A 23,811-nucleotide genomic window follows, 5' to 3' on the forward strand; every position below is an offset into this window, starting at 1 on the left:
GCTCGAACGATCCCACTGAATGAGCTCTGTCTCACCTCGCTCTTCTGTGCTTTACTCCCCCACCCGCCTCCGCCCGTTTCGCCCCTCTTTGTCTCCTCAGCATGGGAATGCCAGCTCCCGTTGGTTGATGATGTAGGCCAATAACGTACCCATCTCTCTTGTCAGCCACTGTCTCACACACACAAAGTTGATGCTCAACCTGTTCACAAAGAGGTGTTTGCAGATAGTTTAACCACAGAGATTACAGTTGAAATATTGCATCACCATGCAGAGGGATGCAGGTTTCTTATAGCCGCCACTATTGTTGGCTATGATTTTAATCATTTATTTATGTCAATGCATCTTCTAATCTGCTACAGTATAGGCTACATTATGTACAGCAGGTCTAATTTATATTTTTGCAGTTAATAATCATAGTTACACAATTTAAACTGAAGTTCACATTTATTTTCCTGTGAACTGAAGAAGCACTGGGTGTATGATCAATGCGAGTCAAAACGATGGGAGAGAGAGCTTGGGAACATCGTTGAATCATGCCACGCTAATGACTCAGAACGTGGCACACATGTCTTTACCAAGAACAGGACAATGAGAACTAATTAATAGAATAGAGATGGTTACACTTTGGAAAGATCACAGCAATATATCTGTCAGTGATCTATGTCATAGGTTAACAATTATCGTCATTATTACTTCATTTAATGGGGATTTTTTTTTGTCAATCAATTAATCGTTTTCTAAAATGTCAGAACTTTCTGTAAGAATGTCAACTATTTCAGATTTCAAAATGACGATTCCTTGATGATCAAAATAGTGGCCGATGACCATGTTTGACATTTTCGGTGTAAAACGCTGACATACACGTTAACTATATATACATGTAGATTCATGCACATGCTTCTCAATATCATCACAGTGACTTTTAGAGATGAGGAGAAGATGAAAGTAAAAGGGAAAAAGTCGAAGCGGGAGCAGGTTGCCAGGTCATTTTGCCAGAGGCAGGGCAATATTTTAAAGACACTGGAGGACACTTGCAAAGCGACGATGTACACTGTCAACACAAAACAATATAAATGCATTCGCCATTTGTTCAAAAGCTTGAAGCGTCTGATGTTAACATAGGTTTACCTGATAAGGCCCCCGGATGGCCCTTTGAAAAATGACAATGGCAGTCTTTTAGGCAGATTTAAGGGGTACGTTTCAGCTGATGTGCTTGTCAAAAAGCTCCTCAGAGTCCTTCACCTAAGACCTTAAGACTACAATGTCAACAGCACAAATGTACCAGCTTGTTAGTTTGTACTTTGGTGTAATTCTCATCCACTTCTTGTACCCGTTGACCGTAGTTCCAGTGTGATCCTAGTCTGAATTAATTTGTAGTGAGCGGATGAAGGTCTATTTATGTAAAACAGCTGTTTAATGTACTTGGCTTAGCACCATCATTATTGTGTTACTATATATTGTTGTCCCTTATAAACAACTGTCTTGTCAAGTAATCACCATGCGCATTTTTCAGATGTTAAAAATATAGAAATTTGAATGCATGGATATTATACATCTGATGACTCTTACTGCAGAGCAAGGAGCATGCTTCAGGGCGTACATGTGCTTTATCTTTGTCTAAGATGACAGACATGCTTTGCAATAGGAGGAGGATTGATGAGATTGATTGTCTTATGTTTGCAAAAATGTAATTTTGTTTTTATAATTTCTTAAAATCTATAGGGTCGCCAAATAGACCTTTAGTCCCTCACTATACAAATTAATTTAAACTAGGATCACACTCAAAACACACTGGAACTACGACCAACACCATATTTGTTGACACACACAAACCCATCTCAGGTAACCTGGAGGACCAAATGTGAGCCAGGAACATTCTGAAATTGCTGCCAGATTTGCCAGATTTTCTGGGTAGCTTATGGTGCATGATAATCAGCTCCACCTCGCCCTCACCCCTGGGCCAGCTGTGGGTCAGTATCACCCAATAGAAACAACTCCACAGCAAATACAAGTGCTGAATTATTCCTTTTAGAGACACTGAGCATGGCATTACTTTAAGTTAGTTAACTATATTAGCACATTGCTACAGTTTGCTTGGTAGGATAATACTATATATATATATATATATATATATATATATATATATATAATACACATATTGCAAGCAGTCATAGCAGACATTATATAAGAATAATTACTAATAATGCTAATAACAGCATCAGTGGATATATTTATAATAATAATACAAGCAGTAATAATATAATTATGTTTTTAAAATTAGGCGTTTTTATTCTTGTGCATTTTAATAGATTGTTGATGTAAGAAACCATGATGCATCAACTGCCATTTGCACCTGCCCCCGTACATTAACCTTTAAGGGCTTGGGCCAGAGTTGATGGCCTCTCAGGAGCAATCAGAAAATGTAGAGGTGTTAAGAGGATGTTCAAGGGTAATAAAGCAGGAACGTCTTCAGAAATATCCCAGAGGGGGTTTCTTTGGGGGAGGAGGTTAATGCAAGTATTGAACTGTGTGCTAAGCCTTGTATATTTGAAAGACTGCCTTCGGTGCGGGTGAATGGTACCTATGTTTAAAGGAACAGCCAAACCAAGAGAATGTTATTGCCCGCCCCCAAACAAAGGAACCCCGCCTGCTCGCACATCACTGCTATTTTCTGCTGTCTCTTTCATTCATTCCCTCTCTGTCTTTCTATATCTGTATTCACTTTTTCCCATTTCTCTGTTCAGTACAGCCGCCTGCATTCAGGCTTTCTGCAGCTGCTGTAGGAGTCAAACAATCACAGCTATAATAAATCGTATTGCTTCTTCTTGCTGTGCAATTCAGTCACACGCATGCATATGGATGAAAACACATCAATACTACAAAATTGCTTTGTGTGTTGAAACACGTGCGTATTTTTTATTCAGGGCTGTGACGTGTATGAATTGCTATCTTCCATTTTATATAGTCAAGGCATATCTGGCAGGTAATGGCTACATAATACCCCGCTTTGTTTAGATGCATGTATATATTACTGAAGGGGCTGAAATAAGAATGGTTCTGAGGAACCATAATGAGCTGCCATGGGCATGATGGCTAGAAAATGAGGTAGGGATAACATTAAATGATGAATTGATCCTTCCAACAAGTACTGCCCATACCAAAGCCTGATATACAGTATTATATTCCTCTGAGCCATAGGCCTCTATTAAAACACATGAATGAGCCACACGGTTGCACTAGGTTACATTTGAAAACAACTACAGTTCCCAATTCTGCCTTGAACATTCAAGACCAATTTTCAAAGACTTAAATCGTCAGTAGGAAATTTGGCAAGATGAAATGATTTAAAACAAATTTGGACAAGATGTGATGTAAATATTTCAGGACATAACCCGAGCAGTACCACCAGAATACTAATAACAGAGCTGTGTGGGGATCCTTAGTGCCAAAATGTTTTAGTTCAAAGTGGTTTCTCACACAGAGAACAAAGCACAGAGGGCTCAGCCGCCTAACTGGAAAACTGGTGTGAAAACCTAAACATTTTGTGTAAGTCTGGTGAGAAGTATTTTGTCCCTTCCGCCTCTCCAGCTTTAACTATGGAGTTCTCATGGTAGCCTTTTCCCATCATTATCCAGGTACTTTGCTCAGGGTTACATCTCCGTTCCCAGGACAGTCAGGACTTGGTTAAGAGTTGCCCATGTTTCTATGGATGATGCCCTGGGAGCTAACCAGGGCCTGTGAACAGACAGCCTCCCAGTCCAAGTGGACAGGACTCTCCTCGTGGGACTCTACTAAGCTGTTGTTCATCTTCAGTAAATGGGTGAAAGAAAGACAGAAAGTCTTTGATGGATGTTGTTCCTGCAAAGTGCAACAAAGGTACTGTATTACTTTTGCATGCCAATTGTGAGAACATTAAGTGTTATAAATGGAAAGGTTTATATATATCATTTTATTTTTATACATATATATATATATATATATATATATATATATATATATATATATATATATATATATATATATATACAAAGTGCTTTTGAAAGTAATTAAAATTAGAACTTTACAGCATTGACAAAGGATAAGTAAATTGGACATAGTAGGGTTAAAATAAAAAACAATAAATCTTAACAAAATTGCATCCTAAAATGTGATTCTTGAAAAAAAAACATCCCTGCACTCAAGATTTATGTATGTGACAGCACAGATAACCTTGAGTAAGAAAATGAAAGCTGGCAAATGTAGAGACAAAATTGCTCTGACGACTTCAGCTTATGCTCAGGCCCATAACGTTTTAGAAAATCTATTATACATTTTGAGCACAGTCCAAGTCCTGCAGTAAAATAAGGGCTACATTTCTAAAATTGATTAGAACATTCATGAGAGTGAAATGTTTCCAAGTCAGGTGTTGTGTAATCCCTTTTTGGCCCGTCTTTTGAAAAGTCTGACTACCATGTTATAGACCAGCTGCTTGGGCTCATGGTTCTTATCAGTTTTAAAGGCAGAATTTCAGAGTGAAGGCGGTTTGCAATTTTGAGTCACTGACTGGAAGCTCTGGCTGGGGTTGAAGCACAGCCCCGCTTTACATAAACATACCTACATTCTTTGTGAACAGGTTGAGCATCAACTTTGTATGTGCATGTGTGTGTGTGAGAGAGTGGCTGACAAGAGAGATGGGTACGTTATTGGCCTACATCATCAACCAACGGGAGCTGGCATTCCCATGCTGAGTAGACAAAGAGGGGCGAACATTGGGGATATTGATGTGGGGAATGTATGGCTGCAGTAAACAAAACTGTGGTGACTTTAAAAGCTTTTAACACAAACACGCTGGCTTCATTAAGAGCAATGGTTTTATGAATCAAAGTGCAAGGCCCCAGGGTGATTTTAAGAATACCCACCAGTAATAAAAAAAGACCACTTAAAGCAAAGTTCACTTTTTACCTGATCTGAAGGGAACCGGCAGTAGAGAAGTGCGCTGCTGGATTGCTAGTTACACAACCTTCACTGCTCAAACTTCAGTGGTCACGCTCCAACTAGAACACAGATGTTTTCAATTGCCACTTTATCGCATCCAATTCCACCATAGATTTCTGAATGATTACGTCCCTGCCTTACAGCCTAAAAATCTGGTAAGAGGTTGACTTTAGTTCAAGTTAGAAGTTCATATAATCACGTTCAGTTGCTGCAATCCCCTGTAAGGGTTAAGCCCCGATAGTCTCACTGCATGCTTTCAGCTGGTACACAGTTGCTAGGTTTTTGACACATTTCAAAAGACTACATCATTCCAGTCCTGCTTCTGCCACTCAACTTTGGTTACTAAGTTTTAGAGTTGATTTTAAATACATTTCTCTCAAGAGTTGAACAACTTACCTAAAAAAACAATGAATATTAAACATATCAAGTTCTCAAAGGCACAACTCCAAATTAATGATAATGTTGTTGCATGTGTAAATAGGCAACGTATTGCTAACACAGTCAACAAGCCAACTTTATACAGTGATGATAAGTCAGTGTTTTCAGTTTGTTACCCTTCAAGTAAATAAAAGAACAAGTTATGCAGCATTAAATGGTAAATACTTTTCTAGACTTCCGACCAGCACTTTTACACTACACATTCATTCACCCATTCATGACAGGGGCTACCTGCCCATCAGAACTCTAACTAACATTCACACACCGCAGGCACAACTTTAGGGATTAGGGGAGCCCGGGATCGAACCGCCAATCCTCTGATTGAAGGACAACTCCGCTTCACAACTGAACCGCAGTCACCCACATTAAGACTTTACGCATCAAATTTGAAGCACCTCTTTTCGTTTTTAATTTAATTTGAGATTTCTTTTCTTCATTGTAAGCCAGCGCGCTGCCTCAGATGCTCGGCCTTCTGAAGGTCCCTCAACTTCAGAGCTTCCTGTCTGAGGCTTGAAGACTCAAGAAAAAACAGAAAAAAACATTAATATAGCAGCAAACATCTATTTGCAATGTAAAGTTATAGAGAAGTAACTTTTACCTTGACGGAGAAAACTGTTGTCGCTTGTGGTTTTAATGCATGTCCGGGCATGTGAGCCTCGCGGCAGCATTATATATGAGCTGATCCACCGTAGACATGTTGAGAGCTGTTGAGAGGCATTTGAAATGCTAAGATCTTAGTTAGTTTTTGGGGATTTAATTCTGTTTCCTCTTGTTTTATTTTATTTAGTTTTTGTAAACTCTAATTGCCTGATTTGACCCGTCATTGGTATAGTTTGTAGTATTAAAAATGGTTTAACCTTAGTGACTCATGCAGCTCGAAATGTCAATTTCAATTAAGAACAAATCAATCAACATCCAGAGACCATCTTTTCCATTGATGCTCATGGACATAACATAATTTGTATTACGTCCTTTTGGAAGTCGATATAAGCTGCAGCTCCTCTGTCCATGCAGATTCACTTCTGAATAATGGAGGAGGGTCAGAATGGAAGTATTTGATTTAATTTGAACACATAAAAGGGAATTGATCTGTGAATAACATGTTCCGTTTATGGTTGTGAAAATGGTGCTTCTCTGACCTTGATTAAATAGCGTCATAGCACAAGCCCACTGTGTGCGTCATAGAGCAAATGTAAGGTGTTTCTTTTCACACCATACCGATGTAATGATATGAGGAAAACATGATCACACTGCGCAAGCCTTACCACACCCACATTATATTTATTTAAAAATGTCATGATTGTCTTTAGATACAATATGTACAGCTCTTGGGTCATATGAATTGATAGAATAATTCAGTACATTACAACATATATACATACCAATGAGTACAATACTGAATCACCTGAATGCTGAAGTTTTCTGATGCCAGGCACATCTAATGTGTTAGCACCCCCTTCAGTTAGAGCACTGTGTTCTCCAGTGTTGTCTTGCATTGATTAAGACAATGCCCGAGTGCAAGAAAAAAACTAAATGGTTAGGGGGGATGAATAGACTGAAAAAAACAGACAAACATAAGGGAAAGAAGTCTGTAAGATACAAAGTTGTTTAAATATTTCAGAAGCATGAAAGGAACAAGGTGAGTCAGACAGTAGCATCTTCATTTCATATTGCTCTCGATCCAGTCTTTGAAGTTGGCTACACGTGTGTAGACTGTGTAGAGGTCAGGATTACACTCCCCTTGATCATAGCCAAAGCTCACCAGTCCCATGAGTCTCCACAGCCCTTTGCTCTCCCCCTGCACCTGCCTCAAGCTGACAGGGGGCTTCTGGTTGTGGCTGGCTTGGTTCTCGGAGAGGGCGGGGAGGACAAGGATTCCCCCCGTGTCAGAGGGACATATGTTGGAGGGTTCATAGTCAGGCTTATGGCTGGCACAGAGCATATTGTCTGTGACGCTGACTGGCACATCATTGCGAGCATACTGCCGCTCACAGGGGACGACATCAGCCAGGTGAACAAGCCCAACCCTCGCCTTCTCATCAGGACCTAAACTTGAATCAGGCAGTGGAGACCAGCCTGTCACAAGCCCTTGCTCATTTGTCACTTCTTCTCCCTGGCTGTCTGAGAGGCAGAGGGGCAGGACCTTCTCCCCAATCCTTGCTTTGTCCAGTAACTTAACCACAGCCATGTCAGAGTCGAGAATATGGGGATCGTAGTTTGGATGAACAGCAATGGAGGCCACCTAATGGAGAAAGACATGGACTTACTGTAAGTTTGGTTCAAGGGTTTCATTAAAAGACAAGATCTGGCATCACTTACCCTCAGGTGTTGCAGACCTTTGCTTTCCCTGTGGTCGTCACGGTACTGCTTCCCTACCACCACCTTGATCTTGGCTGCATCCAGAGGATACACCTTCTCCAGCTCTGTCACACAGTGGGCTGCAACAACCACCCTCTTTTGGTTCACCAGAGCCCCACTGCACACCAGCTGCCAGTCAGTAGTCCGATTGTGGCTGCCGGTTCCTGCTTCAACGTCCCCCTTCAGGGACCCTGCCTGGCGGCCTGCCTTGGTCACCTTGGTCCCAGCTCCGTTGGTGAAGCGGCGGTAGATGGCTGCCAGCCAAGGCCAGTGAGCCTCTGTCGGCCTCTCTGGGTCAAAGGTTGGATGCTTCCCACACACTGCCAAAGAGGAGGTGACAGGATGAGAGGACAGAGAGGAAAAAGACCACAATCCAGAGTAGGGGCGGGAAAAAGAGTACAGGAAAAAATTAGACTCACACTGAGACAGTGTCAACACTTAGTGTCTTTCTTTTCTGAAGCCTTTTGTCTTTCATGTGCACATAAGCTTACTGTCTTAAAGAATGTGTGCCAAATGCAAAGCAGTGGCATAGAAGGAGTAACTAAAATACATAAAAGTGACCCAATCTTGTGAAATGTGAGAGAGCCTAACTCCTGAAAGAAGCCCTGAATCGTATCTACGTAATAGATTGATAGATGTTTAACTTACCCTTTACTATCTGTTCATAACATCATTTGATTTAAACCCCTTATTCTGTTTTGATACAAAAAAATTAAATCTACCTCCAGGGCTTAACATATGGTAGATGTGTGCAGACTCATTTGGATGAAATCTCCTTAGCAACGTAATCATATTGATGGCAAGGTAAGGTGGGATCGGATCTACTCTGCATCAAAGCTGTCCCATCTTCTGCGTAATGTATGCTTTTACATGTGAAGTTGGTGTTGCTGATGATGAAGAAAATGGAGGCTGTTGTTTATGTATTTTGTCCATTTAATTACAACCTGGAAGACGCCTTGTTTACTCAGAGATGTTGATCTTTTAAACTCTCACAGCATCTATCTCACAGCTCAGCTGTAAATGTCAGCGATTGGCTATTAATTTGAGTAGCTTCGGGAAGTTACAGGGAACAGAAAGGAGAGGACTACAGCTGACACTGATGCCTCAGAGGCGGGTGAAGATGCTGACAATGTATTGTTCAATGCCAGCATTTAGAGGTAGTTGCCATATTTTAAGAGAATTAAGATAAATGTCTGTCAGAGTGACTACATCATCATAATGTGTCCACATATCATTGCTGATATGTGGGCATTAATCACTGTAATAAAATGTGTGTGTGTTATGGGAGTGTGGTGGTTATTGCCAGTGATCAGCCAACTAGTAGTTCTTTGCTGCCCTCACCTGGCGAACAGGACACATGGCGCCCACTCCATTTCCCAGTCTTCAAGCAAGTGCGGCGAGAACTGCCAGAGTGGTGGTAGAAAGGAGAGGCACACTCGTACTCTATATGCGAGTAAAGGTGGTGGAAGCCCTGGGGCAACTGGGAAAGCACTGGAGGGCCTCGAGTGGGGCCCGCAGACTGGAGCAGTCGGCCCAGCCCAGAAGAGTAGAGCTTGTGCACAGGTGTCTTTCTGAGGGGAGAAGAGGCCATGGGTGTGTAGACATACCTTCTCGGTCTAAATGCTTTTGGATGCAGGGTACAGACCAACATCTACTGTATAACAGTAGACTCATTTGAAACATTAAACTCAGAAAAATGATATACAGAACATCTGTCCATATGCTATATAACAATGCTCTGGTAAACATACCTGGATGGGGTCTGAGGTGGCAGAACTCTTTGTCTAACCAGCTCCGACACTTTGGGCTCCCGGCATGCTGCAAATAAACACATATTTATGAACACGAACAGATATTAACGTCAGCTGTGTATTTGAATGGAGACACTGGAACTGGAACAGTGACTGGACTGTGGGGATTGACAGGAGTACCATGTCTTTATTGGTATCACTGTCTAATATGGCATAGGCTGAGGGTTTTAGAAGTTTAAGTCATGGCTATAGTAAGGGTAAAAAGAAAAGTTCAATATTTAAGGAAATTCACGTATCTGCTGTCTTGGCAAGATTTAAATGAGAAGACTATAAACAGGTGTCTGTGCTTCAAACATGAGGTGCCGATCTGCTGAGAGTGGCATCAATCTGGTATCAAGCTCCTCATCTAACTAAGAGAAAAACTGTAGAACTTTGGTGAAGAGAAAAAAAATCCTTTGGCTGCTGTATATCTTCCAATAGAAAAACTTGCTCTGTCTTTTATTCTTTACTCTTTAATTCATGAGGAAAGTAGAGTCACAGACACTTTGACCCTTTTATATTTTGGCATCCAGACCAACATCCATTAAGAACTAATTAACATAACACTCCATACTTTATGGATTATTGTACTGCACAAATCTTTTACCTATTAGCATTTTTGTATCTTTTATTTTACAACTCTTTACTAATGGCCTTTGGGCTGTATCTATAAGTCTGATGGCACCTTATTAATGACTCATGTTCTGACAAAACACTGCACAGTCTGCTGTACTGAATGTGTGTACTACCTTTCGATGGTTGTACACCTTATGAGGAGGTGGTCTGGAGGCTACATGCCTGCCGGCAATGTCATCAGTAGAAAAGCAGTGACCAAACAGACAGTACCTCTGACACAGAGGGGATGTTTGCCACTCCAGGTCCCATTTGGCAGGCAGGTACGTCGGGCATTACCACTGATAGCATATGAGTGGTTACAGAAGAATTCCACTGTTTCAGGCTCCAGTCCAGGCACCAGCTGGTAGTAGCCATGGTAGAGGCGAGAGAGAAGTGGGCAGCTTTTCCCTGCAGAGGGGGGGGGGGGGGGAGCAGACAGAAGGTGAGCGGGTGAAGACCAACAAGGAGCAGATGATATTCATTTTTTATTTTTTATTCAATGAGTCTCTCACCGGTGAAGCTTTGGTTGACCTCTTTCTCTTTTTCTTTGTCCCCCCTCTCCCTTTCTAACTCCTCCTTTGTTTTCTCAGCAGAATCCTTCACCTTCTTGTCTTCTTTAATTGTCGGTTTTTCCTCTGGTTTCCCATCTTCCTCGCTTCCCACTCTGTACATGTACTGTGTAATGTTGACTCGAGTGGGAAGGATTTTCCTCTCCGGCTCTGGTGAACCTATGGTATTATTTTCCTTCTGCGTATTCTTTGTATGACGTATAACGGTGTTGTTCTTTGTCACTTCCAGTTCAAATATCTCCACTGTGTTGTCACCCTCAGCTACGATGACCGTTCTCATCTTGGTGTCATTCGGGCTGACTTTGCCCGAATCTCTTTTTCCATTCACCTGCTCTTCTTTTCTTTCCTTGTCTTCTTGTCCTTTGTCTTTTATCACAATTATTTCTGTGATATCTGTCTTTTCTGTCTCCAGGTTTGTATCTGGACTGCCTTCTTCTTTCTCATGTGGCTTCCCAACCCCAGGTTCTTTCATTTCAACTGTATTCAGGCTGTTGTCTGGGCCTTCACTATCCACTTTATCTTTGCTGCGTCCAGATGGGTTCTCAGTATTTCTTTCCTCTCCTTCATTCGCACCCCCAGACACAGTTTTCTCTGGAATGGTACCCGTATATTTATCTTCTCTGTCGACTGCTGTTGTATTGTCGTGCCCAGTGTTTTTATCTCTCTCTCCAACGCTTTCTTTTTCACCAGTGTTTTCTTGACCTTTCTCTTTAGTTTCGCTGATAAATGTGTCATCTCTGTCCTTTTCTTCGCCAGTGAGAGTATTATTCACTGTAGATTCAGAGCATAAAGAAACATTGTTACTTTATTGTCAGTTAGCAGCTGATTGCAAATCTATTTTCTTTTTCTATGGTTGGCTTGTCATGCTGAATAGCTCTGGGCACTGACTCATTTTCTGATGACCTTATATATAAGACAGTGAAATGAGCTAAAGGTACTTTGCGATATTTGAACTGACTCACCCATTCTAATCCCTGTTATTTAAGACACTTTCTGACCTTGGTTGCAAACGGGAGGAGTCCCACTCCAGGTGTTGTTTGGGAGGCAGGCTCTCTGGGAGCTCCCACTGAGTTCATGGGGCTGGTAGCACAGGTACTGTAGAGCAATGAGGACATCATTGGGTCCATAAACCAAGAAGTGGTCCCCATGTTTTGGCTTGCGTGGTAGAGTACAGACTATTTCCACTGGTACTGGAGACAGGAAAGGAAAATCAGGCTTTTAGTGGCTGCAAATCGTCCTTTTTCCCCGTAATCTGCACCACCTCAAGGGCCGTATGCATGGCATCCAGAGCAAGTAGATGACACACATGACTTTCCCAGAAAAAAAAATGTATTCACATCATTATCTTACCACACTCTGGGGCAGACACACTCCAGGTGCCATCACTCAGGCAGATGGCAGTGTGGAAACCCTGCAGCTCAAAGCCAGAGTCACAACGGAAAGTTATGCGTGCCCCCGAGTGATGAAACAAACCCTCTGTGAATCCATGGGTGGGCACTGGAGGCCTGCGGCATCCAACAACTGTGTGGAAATACAGGAACGCACAGTTTATTCATAAACATATGTCTTCTTATGTTCCTGTTTTTAACTGAAAGACAGATCTTCCAAATTAAGGCAAAACAAAAATGGATTTAGGAAGCATCTCAAGCATTTTGTCCTCCCTCTTATAAAAGACTTCACAAAAAGACCTTCAGTTCTTCACCTGCAGGTCAGACAAACCAAACTCTCAGCTCTCTGACTCTTAATTTACAAATGCCCAGTGTTTTAAAAGCATATCCTGCTACCTTAGAGGCTCATTAATGAGTCATCTCACTCGTCGTGGTGAAGTAAAACGTATACACAGGGCTTGTAAATGAGGAAGGAATAGATCAAATAGCTTTAGTCTAACTGGTTAATTTTCCAGGGTTGTAAAAGTGGATTTGTTATGCAGTGGGGCAGTATAGATTGTTAATGTGGTAATACTGGGTGTAACTCTGTTATGTGAAGAACTACTGGAAAAAAAAGAATCCATCTCACAAATGGGGAAAATATTGTGTAATTACTTCAGCATGTTGTGTTATATATTTTCTTTGTGAATATAGTATGATATATATATGGAACAGGATCGCGCCACCCACAATTGAGTAAAAAAAACTAAAAAACACATATGTCAACACTGAGTTTGCATTTCTGTGTGCAACGAACTCTCAAGAGGTTTTCCAGGAAATGTTCTGTCCGTGGTTTGATAGCTCCAAACCAAGAAACCTTCCCTATCATCCGGCACGGAGTTATTTACTGACTTGAAATACAAAATACAAAAACAAAAGTTGAACAGCAAACTGTAGTTGACCTCTTTTGAATGTGTTTTGTAAAACGTTGAAGGAGGAGCTGTGGGCATCTTTTTATTGTGCATAAATTATCAATTTTCCTTGTCAGATTTTGTCCACAGACATAATGAGATGAGTCATTGGGCTGGATCTGGATTGTTAACAGACTCTCCATAAAGACTCACACTGTAAGTAAATCATCATTCCTTTCGTTAATACCTTGGAAATTATGTTGAACACTGCACTCCAAAACAGATTACATTCAAGAATAGGAGTAAATAAATGATTTCCTATGTTGAGTTTTGACCATTATGTGTCAAGACTCTCTCATGCACAATTAGTTTTATCTGAGGCTTACAACAGTTGACAGTTGGCTTATTGGAGACATAAAATACAGCTGATGTCAGGTTCATACTTAAAATTCTCCATGTAACTCCAGGCAGTAATGTAGTCTACATTTCCCCCCACAAAATGTCAAGCATTAAAATTAACAGCTGAGGATTCCTCATGGGAATACAAATGAATGCACAGTGTGGAATGAAACTCCTGCATGGGGTCTCCTCCAATGGAAAAGCTGGCTCATGTCATAGAAGTAGAATTGTTTCACCATTTGTTTTATACACTCATACTTAACCCTGAAAATCACACCACAAGTAAAAAGTGAGTGAGGTTCAGGAGGTCTGTTTTTATGGGATCTTAAAGGAGGTGTATTGGATATAAAAGTCAGGGTCCAGACACCCAAAAACACAAGACCTTGTAGGCCAACCACACCCTGATTGAGCACTACATGGCAGAGTTGAGTATCTTATAAATATTGACCGCACAGCTTTAAGGTGGTATATAGTGCAAAATGGTTGCTGACCTTACCAAAAAAAACTGAATTTTTTTCTCTTCTCCTCATTCTTGGTTCATCATATATTGCATTAAAGTGACTTTTTCCCTTCAATTTCTTCCCGTTTCTTTGCCAAGAGATCAATCTCTTCACAGAAGTATGACTTCATGCATTAGTTAGTTCAATGCTGCAAACACATTTATGATATGGTCTGTTGGATTTGCAGCCCAACTGTTGAACTGCTTACTGACCAACGCTATAAGCTGGGACTGCACGGAGAGTGGAAAGCAGCTGGCCTGAACCTAGTCAGTGGAAAGCAGCTGGCCTGAACCCAGTCCAGACCACAGACCTCTTCCTTCTAACAGTGAATCTCCGCCTGCCTCGGAGCAACAACAATTGTAACTAGGTGTGTCTGATTTCAGATGAAAATGACAAAAGTGACTTACAGTAAGACACACGTCAACTCAGGCTTCTATTCTTCCCTGTGATTTTCACTTGCATTTTTCTTTTCCCAACTTCCATATTTGTCAGTACTGTAGAGGCTTCAGTTATGTTACAAACTCACCATGTTCACACCTCTTGCCCGTGTAGCCAGCCAGACAGGCACAGTGGTAAGTGTAAGAACTTTCCAGGACACAAGTCCCATCATGTAGGCAAGGAGAAGAGCTGCAAGCTGTAAATAAACAAGAGTGTAACATTAGGGTACAAGAAGAAATGTTGTCTTTATTAGCAGTATGATGATAAAATGTGTATGCCAAAAAGAATGTCTGCCCACATCAAGCTACATCAAGGGATTCATATTAAAAGCTGGTACCATTTACATGTCATCTTTACTCCATTTCTACACAGAATGACTCTGTTTACTTTTACTAGATCTGGCTTCGCTGCTGGTAACTTATGTGTCTATGCGTGTGAGATACCTTAAGAATGAGGGCATTTCTGGAAATGAATGACATGTTGGTCAGCACAGGCCTTTAGCAGGCTCAACCCCCTGAGGAAGGCCTTTGCCGAACGTGTAGGTGTCAGTCACGCACTATGAAAAGGCTTTTTTTATTATTCACTGGACTGTGAGTTCCTTGTTTGCATTTGTTGTGGCTCATTCCCCAAAAGAGCCCTTATGTTCATTGAGCCTGATTTTCCAAGTGACTTTTTATTTATTGTCTACGAAGCAAGGACTGACTGTTATTGGATTAGGACTTTTGGGTTTACCGTTAAAATGAGCCTTTAGATTGGAGGTTGGAATACATTAATTCACCGAAAGTCCTCAAAAGTATAGAAATAAATGTGTAGTGCATAAATATAAACAGTAGTCGCAGTATTGATGTTATTGTAAATAAATAACAGTGGTATTTGACCTACCTGAGCTCTCCTGGAAAGTGGCAAAGAATCCATCAAAATTCTTATAACCATCAGACACAAAAAGTATGTGCAGACTGGGACCAGAGCTCTGCACTGGGGTCGGTCTGTTGTTCCCACAGAATCGAGCAATAACACGCGAGTCAATGCTGTCACCATCTCGGACCTCCACAAAGTCGTAACGACACGATTGGTGGAACTCCAGACTCATCATCATGAACCTGTCAGCAAGAGGATGAGTACAAAAAAAACAAGGTTTAAAATCTTCAGCCAGCAAACAAATAATGAACAGTCATATCAAACTAAAGCTACTCAATACATAAAATGTGATTTGCTCCACTATTGTGAAGCTTACTGTTATTAATGGTGTGTGAAATAAGTCTCATTTTAACCAGGTACCACATCAGTTTAAGATTTAATTGAAAGATTTAAGATTTCAAATAAACATGAAAACCCATTATACTACACCAACTTGTACCAACATTATATGAGCTCAGAGTAAATATTTAAGATAAAGCACAATAAATATTGACACTTGGCAGCAACTGGCAGATAATCATTAGTTGTGGCTTTGGTAGGTTTTAGAGACATCTTAGGAATCCCCCCCCACTTATATTTAACAGATTGATTATCTTTTAGCACTAATTATGTGTTTATTTAACAGCTTGATACATGATTGGATTTGTAATCTCTTTGGCCTAATATTGGAATGAACATGAATGACTGGTGAACTTTATACAATGCACTGGCATGCTCCCAAATCTTCTACTATTACCCTTTATCAGAGACCCTTGGGTCAGAGAAGCTTAGACTAATAAGATATAAAGTAATGCTAAATGTTATAGGCTGCAGCAGCTCCCAACAAGAATGCCAGGTGTAATTCAGATATGTTTCCTGTGATGTGAGTGTACTGCGAGCCACGGCAGTTAAAGAAATACAGGAAAACCCTAATTCCCCAGTCACTCAGGTCCAAACATATAACTTTCCATTAGTCTATCTCTAAACACAGGAGCTCTGTTTCATTCAGAAGTTGTGTTTATGTCACAAAGGACATACGAATATGACACATACATATAAGACATCTCTATATTGTTGTTGGTAAGACATGTAATGCAAAGTTTTAAAAATATAGCGGAAAAAACGCCTGCATTTCATTGGATGGAGCTTTAGTTCTTCTAAAACCCTGCCCAAAAGCTGGCCTGTAAAATGCTGTTTGTGTAATGGAGAGAATGACAGAGATAGAAAGTTATCACACGATTGAAAAGCTATACCTTTCCTAAAAAAAAAAAGCTGATTTTGTGGTTTCCAAATGTTGCTGTGGACTTGCATTGTCCAGGACATACATCTTAGAGAAACTAATCTGAGTGAAAAATCAACTTAAATCAGCATAAATAACTATTACAGATGGCCCAATGAAGATCCCTAAAAGTAATGTTTTAATACCTAAACTGAAACAAAAGTTTGCAATATTCTTCAGTTTATTCAGAATAATGTTGATTCTTTTAATGTAATTATTAGCCAATGACCACCACTTTGATACAGACTGAAATACCTCAACAGCTTTCAGATTACCACGTTTGTATATGCTGTGATCTCTAATTTTAATTTGGTTTATGATAACATCTTGTGACAATCCACAGCTGTTTGGTGGTAATATTAGCATGCATGTTGTTGTTTGTGAACATGGTAAACATCGTGCTTTCTGAACATCAGCATGTTAGAATTGTCATTGTGAGCACGTTAACATGGTGGAGTTAGCATTAGCACAGCGCTATTAGCTTGGCTGTAGACACCAATTCTCAAACAATCAAACCTGTGGTTTTACCCATCATGCTTTGTGATAGGCAAAAACAAAACAACCATAATCAGTGAATATTATCACTAACCTTCCCAATGTAACTAAACTGATGAGGTAAATGAGGGCCAGTGAACTACAACTATATATATAGAAGCAGAAGGGACATGGTCTCACCTGAGCTCGATAGTAAAGGGACGGTCCACCTGAATGGTCCACTCACATCGAGCATTGTTGGGGTAGCTCTCGAGCACCAAGTGGCCCTGCCGTTTATGGATCACTCCCCCACACTCTGAAAAACACATGCAAAACAATTATATTTTGGCGGCTGTGAATTACAGCTTCATTATTATTTTGAGGGGCTACATTCAGCTGCTTTGGTTAGCATTCAAAGCAAAAGCAATTACATATGCGTTTCCAAAGCCACTGTAAAAGCCCAGTGTGGTGCTCAACAAAATAAAGAAACATAAACACAATACGCACAGGGGCAACAAGGCATTCAGCAGCCTATCCAGGTTCTGCTTTTAATTAAATGTATGTTTGTTGTTCCCCCGGGCAGAACATTTGTGTATTGAGAAAGCTGTAGTTAGTGTCCAAATGTTACATATTAAATCGCTTTATGGGATTCCCGATAGTTGACTCTAACTTGTCATTCAGCTCCTTGTCGAAAGATCTTCTGGGCATATGGCGGCCTTCCAAGCTGGCATAGTTGTCCCAGATGAGCATAAATCATCAGGGAAGGAAAGAATACATACAAAAATGTTTGATAGCAAAGCCCTGTAGGATCTGCTAATTGGGAAAATGAAGAGAGACTTACTCATGCAATCTCCACCAGACCAGCCAGGACGACACTCAGCGCAGTATTTTCCAGTAATGAAGAAGTCATCCCTGGGGCCCCATGTCCCATTGTTACATCGCTTACAGTTCTCAAATATACTGCAACCTAAAAGAAAGAGAGCCCGAAACAAAATCACAGAAAAGTAATTAAGGAGTCGGGCCAAATCAAGTCTTTAAAAGGGCTGTTCTTTTTTCTTCGAACCTGGAACACTTTCCCCACATGGGTTGAGCCATGTCACCAACCTTCATCAGACCACTGCCACGTTTCCTTTTAATCAACTCTGTTTTACTCATTACGCTCATCTCTCACTACAAAAATAACACACAGACTTTAGTGCTTCCTTTTTAGAAATGTGGAGAAAACCCCGTAAAATGGCTTCTTGGGAGGATGTTCCGTCCACTGGGGGAATGTTTACTGGGGCATGACATTCTTTTTGAGTTTAAGAGTACAATGGGATTTACAGGTAACCATTATATTCTTTTCCCCAGAAAGAAAACCATGAATACATTCAAGCTGTGAAGAAAACATGTCAGGAGGATGGGATGTAGGAATGCAAGAGTTATGATGTTAGACCTACAGTACATCTCAAAGCATTTATATTATCACGTATATACACCTGTATTTCTTACACAGACCCCCCCCCTCCCCTATTTCATTCACAAATGAAAGTTCAAAGTATAATCATTTACTCCAGCAAGTATTTTCCCGCTTTCCGTTGTACTGTTTGTAATGCTACGGTGCAAACAGCTGAGCAGTTGACAGACATCACTTGGTATTGCACAATTTACACTGCAGATATTAGTTGAAGATTAGATCAGCAGGTGTGGACTTTACAAGGAGATGGCAAACTTTTCATTATGTTCAAGGTAAACAAATATGAACATTTGAAGGGGTTTTACCTGGATGGATGATGCACGGGTCGCACTCATTGATGGCGTTGCGACAGCAGGGCACTGAGTAGCCCACCGGCGTCCCCTGTAAGGGGCATTTACAGCGGATCACATCGTACTCGCAGCAGCCTCTACACATGACGTTCCACTCTGGGCCCGGGCAGTGGTTGTACAAATACCTGTAATCTAAAGAAGACAATACGTCAGGGTCGTCAACTCAAACAAGCGAGCAGGGAACACGTGTATGTGAGCATCATACATACATGTGCTGAAAAAGAGAGGAAGATGAGTCAAACATGGAGTGAATATGACAGGTGTAATGATTGGCCTTGTGAGCAGACAGGGGTTATGGTCAGCAGGAGCAGCAGTGGAAGGATTCTGCACTGGCTTCATGGTTATTTCCACTGCCATATACCAGAAAGCGCTTCCTTTTTGTTGAGTTCTACCCAGTAAATGGAATGTTTAATTGGACTGTAAACCAGTGAGTCAAAGACCTTTGAGCCGGAGCGGTTACGTAACAGTGGATTTAGAAGCAGAAACAGACAAGTGGAAATTCTCTTGCGGTAGATGTGGACAGAGGACTAACAGAAGCTGCACTTTAAACTTGGCAAAACGTTAGTGCAGCGTTTTGTACGCACCCTTCCCTGAGCCCTGCAATCATAATAACTTCTCTGCCCTCAACCCTCCCACCATTTACTCTTCCCTGACACCCCCATCTAAAAACACAAAGGCACACTTTATTTTTGTAATGCTGCACACAAGAGCTATTTGTTGTTTATATGACTTTTGTGAAACAAAGAATTTACAACACAGACACACAAAAGCAAAAACCAGGGAAGATAAATCTCTTCGTGATAGTTTGCAGACGGTCAACTAGAGAGGAGAAGCATAGATGTCTTGGTATGCTATGCGTCGTCCCTGCTGCCCTTCCACATTAATGATATCATAAATTGTATCTCAGTCCAACTACAATCTGGCTCATTCTCCTCAGCTATTTCTCCTAGCAGACACGTTGAGGAATGACAAACGCAGTGACATTAATGCCACTATTAATGCCACTAGTTCAACTTTAATGTGTTTCTTTTAAGGACAGAGTTTGTGCTTTATAGTTATTTTTATGATTCCTGTCAGTTCCTAGCGTAGGTCATTTATGTTTCGATAACGTGGGTTCAGATAGATTTGTGAAATAACCTTAAACCTCAAATGTTCAGCAAGCCAGTGACAACATGAGGTCTCATGGCGTGCAATAGATCTCAGGGTTATATATAATTCAATGTCACTCAAATGTTTTTGGACCACTGCGCCTGAACGCAACGGTCCATTATGCAATGTCCCTGCTGTTGAATAAACCGCCAGTTTTATTGTGGTAAAAATGTATGTTAAAATAACCCCTAAGCTTTGTTTTATTTAATCAAAGCTGACGTTCTTGCATTGTCTTGTTTGTTTTAGCTCAGTTTGCTTCCCTGAAACACAAAAAGAGAAGCTCATAGTTTCTCAAGTGCGAGAACCACACGCATCCATGGTATGGGCATGGCCTGCGTGTTCAGTGACATGTATGTTGAGACAAGAAAAGCCCTGTATACCATGAGTCAAGTACAAGTATTACAAAGGCACACCAAGTAAAAACCTATCTTTACCAGAGTCTTACTTCATATTTTCCTCAATATTGTTTGCTCAAATCTATTTAAAAACATAAAAAAGTCTAGCCCATGCTTTCTCTAGATTAGAATTGCAGCCCTATAACATTGTCAGACTCATGGTCGGAAGTAAACAAAATAAGATCAAAATCAATACAGCAAAACTATTTTGAATCCATACATTCTTCTTCCTGGTCAAAAGCATCTGCCTTCATTACCTACAGGGAATTTGACTGCCAACAGTCCAGTCAGAGCATCATGTGTTCTGCCAGTAGCGTCTCGAGCCACTAGCCTCAAGCAGAGACTAGTAGTGAGGTCTGATAAACTCACTTCTTTTATTATTATTTTTTCAAACTTGTAATCTCAATTTGCCTCATGAGAAAACACTTAATGCAATTCATCATTACATTACATGTCATGTCATGTCATTTAGCTGATGCTTTTATCCAAAGCGACTTACAATCATGTTACATTCATACACTGTAGAACAGCTACAGGGAACAATTCAGGGTTAAGTGTCTTGCTCAAGGACACATCGACTAGGGCAGGGATTGAACCACCAACCCCCTGATTGAAAGACAGACCTGCTACCCACTGACCCACAGTCGCCCCCATCAAATGTCTTGACTTTGTTCAGTGGAGACCAGAAGTCCCTCCAGACTCTGGTCTACTTTCAATCACAATGCAATGCAGTTGCAAGCAACTAAACATCTATGCCCCTTGTTTGATTGCACTATAACCCAGAATACATAAAACGGAGAGGATGGATTTAAGCCATAATCGATTTGGCCAATTTGACTATTTAGTCTTTAAACAACTACCTTGCAATATGCAACAGTGCTGGATGAAAACAGTGTTCAAAAGGTGTGGAGTCTGCCCATCTCCTCTCCTTAAGGGACAGCTTTGCTGCTTCCTTTCTGAGGTTTGTAAAGGACGCTGGCCGGAGAGACTGTGAAAGCTGATTTATAGGCCATGAACTCCAAAGGGTCAAAAAACGTTATGAGCTGGTCCGGTAATGTCATTAGATGGATCACTCCTGTGTGTCTTGTCTTTAGATAGAGGAACGACATCCTGTGACTGCCTAAGTGCACTTATTTTGAAGTCCCTGTTATACAGAATATGACGAATCTTTACGTGTTAACTTTTGTTGGTTATTCATCTTCTTTGCCAGCTCAGACAGTGACATGAAATAGCATGCATTTAGGATAGGATTCGCTTCCAGCTTTTCGCAAACTGTTTTCTTAATGCTGCTGAGGTAAATAAACACAGGCAGCAGTGTTTTTATGGTTTATTTTCTGTGAATGGATTTAGTTTGATGTTTTTCTCTGAAGCATGACTCTACTTTTCTGGAAGGCTATCTCCTCTCCTTAATACGTGTTTACTGATTGACAACAATAAAGATCATTCTTAAATAACTGTGCTTTGGCACGGCACTTTAGATTTACTCCCTTCAGCTACAAGCTTACTGCCTTGTAAAAACACATCTGCGAGGCTTCCAGGTCAACAACACCTGCAGGTAACAACAGACTGGACAGCACCAATTTCATATGGCTTTTTACAGCAAGGAAGGTCTGAACAGTGCTTACAGGAGTAAGCCTACAAGTGAGTGGGCGTTTGTGAAAGCTTTGGTACATGCATGAGCCGGCCTTCAGTGTTTAAGCTTTAAGCTTCACAAAAGCACTATATTATATTTCTGAAACCGTTTTTGGAAGCAATGTATGTTTTTGCAAACGTGTGGAAAAAGTGGCAAGAACATGCAAATGCCACTCCATTCGTCATTATGTTCCCCAGACCTGTAATTTAACCCAAGACTGCTATTGTGCTAAGTGCCCCTGGCTAATGTGTATTTAATCATAACCCGGAAGTGTTGACAGGTGTCTGAAAGGTACTGTAACAAGTAAGAAATCCCTCCTATTACAAAGGTTGCTTCCTTGTTGTGACTCATAGCTGTCTGGCACCCTTTCCATCCGACCTGCAGAAATGTCCTGTTTTATGTAATAGCGTCTAAATATTTCCCCGGCACACACATAACTAGTAGGGCACTGGCACCCAGCCAAACACAATTCAAAAGCAGATCACAAAAGTTTTTTTTCTCGCCCTCTGTTCTGAGCAAAACATGCAGATTTGTGTGTGTTTTGTTTGACTTTTCTGGTCTCTGCTTTTTTCCATTCCAGATGTTGACCACCTCAACATGTCGAGAAAGCAGAGAAATTAAAATAGCAATAACACGGGCATCATAACAGACACCCTGTCGCCTGGTGGAGAGACCTCTGTGCGAGTGTCACAAAGTGCTCCCTCCGATTCTGAAGCTATACAGACCCAGGTTGTTAGCCGGCATGTGTCAGCTGCACACCTTTGATGTGGATCCAGAGACTGATCTCATAATTACTGGGGTCAGAGTAGATGTGGTCACAGACTAGATGTGGTCGCAGAAATTCACACGAGTTCTGGGACCCTGCGTCTCTGAATCTACTGCTCTGCTGGCTCGCTAACCAGTGGAGAGCCACAGCAAACATGCGACTTCTGCCAAGATCAAACTATAAAATGACCACCTTGTTGTTCTGTTTTGCATGTGTTTTTTTTTCCTTCTTACTGTAGAAATGTATTCTGTCCACATTTAACGCTCACAGATAACTCACAGATAACTGTTCCACAACCCCTGGATAACCACCATTATTGATAAACTCAAAATGTGCTGCTGGTGCTGAATTCACCTTAACAGTGACTCACAAGCCAGCATGAGCTCTGAAACTTCCTCTTAACTAAATAAAACCCAAGGTCAGTATTTCCTGTTGTTTTGCATCAGCATCAATTTTAAGCTCAGGTTTACATTAACAGCCAAGTACTGCGCACTGTGTCAAATAACTCTGATTATATAATTAGTTATAATTTGATGTCAACTGTTTTAGGAAATGCAGCTTGGCCCAGTGTCTTCTTTGGCATTAGAACCAGTCGTTGTGTAGTTGGTCATATTCTTTCTCACTTCTCTGAAGCTGCAGCCTATCTTGTCTCACACCCCTACCTTAGCAAAGCTATTTTCAACTTCAAACGAAGCTGAGGAGCAAAATGTGGAGACAATTCTAACGGCGCCCAGTGAGAAGATGGGTGCAACATGTTTATCAAGCGCAGCACAATGCTGTGGCCGTGTCACCTACGGAGATACTACGGATACGTATCTCTATTCTGCAGCTTTTGAGTAAGTTATGGAACATTTCAACAATTTGGGAACTGCTTACTCGCTTTTTTGTTGAGAATAAGAGTGGAATCAATCTTCTCATTTATTTTCCAAAAATACTGAACTAGTGCTTTTAAGTTCAGTTCAGCCGAATTCCAACCCCCCCACCCCCCAAAATGCTGCTTTGCATAATCCTCGCCACAACATTAAGTCATACTTGTTCCTTGTTATAATTAAG

General features: G+C 41.0%; 1 protein-coding gene across 1 annotated transcript; it reads right to left on the reverse strand.

Moving 5' to 3' along the window:
• Positions 1-7,072: 7,072 nt before the first annotated feature.
• Positions 7,073-18,939, reverse strand: pamr1 (peptidase domain containing associated with muscle regeneration 1). Its single transcript, XM_034534646.1, has 13 exons — positions 18,771-18,939; positions 17,851-17,976; positions 17,211-17,325; positions 15,242-15,459; positions 14,448-14,555; positions 12,095-12,265; positions 11,743-11,934; positions 10,688-11,515; positions 10,407-10,583; positions 9,522-9,588; positions 9,112-9,341; positions 7,732-8,090; positions 7,073-7,654 (listed from the first exon to the last, which is right to left on the reverse strand). The coding sequence occupies exons 1-13, from the start codon at positions 18,898-18,900 to the stop codon at positions 7,073-7,075; spliced, it is 3,303 nt and encodes a 1,100-aa protein (XP_034390537.1). The 5' UTR covers positions 18,901-18,939.
• Between the last annotated feature and the right edge of the window lie 4,872 nt (positions 18,940-23,811).

Source organism: Cyclopterus lumpus, chromosome 6 (genome assembly GCF_009769545.1).
Source record: "Cyclopterus lumpus isolate fCycLum1 chromosome 6, fCycLum1.pri, whole genome shotgun sequence".
NCBI classification, from domain to species: domain Eukaryota; kingdom Metazoa; phylum Chordata; class Actinopteri; order Perciformes; family Cyclopteridae; genus Cyclopterus; species Cyclopterus lumpus.

What these genes read in the sequence shown, in the direction of transcription:
- pamr1 (XM_034534646.1), bottom strand. Translation starts at nt 18,900, where the DNA reads ATGTGTAGAGGCTGCTGCGAGTACGATGTGATCCGCTGTAAATGCCCC. An exon ending in CCCTTTACTATCGAGCTCAG is followed by an intron (nt 15,460 to 17,210) that starts GTGAGACCATGT and finishes TCTTGCTGACAG; the next exon opens with GTTCATGATGATGAGTCTGG. An exon ending in CCACCTCAGACCCCATCCAG is followed by an intron (nt 9,342 to 9,521) that starts GTATGTTTACCA and finishes TTCTCCCCTCAG; the next exon opens with AAAGACACCTGTGCACAAGC.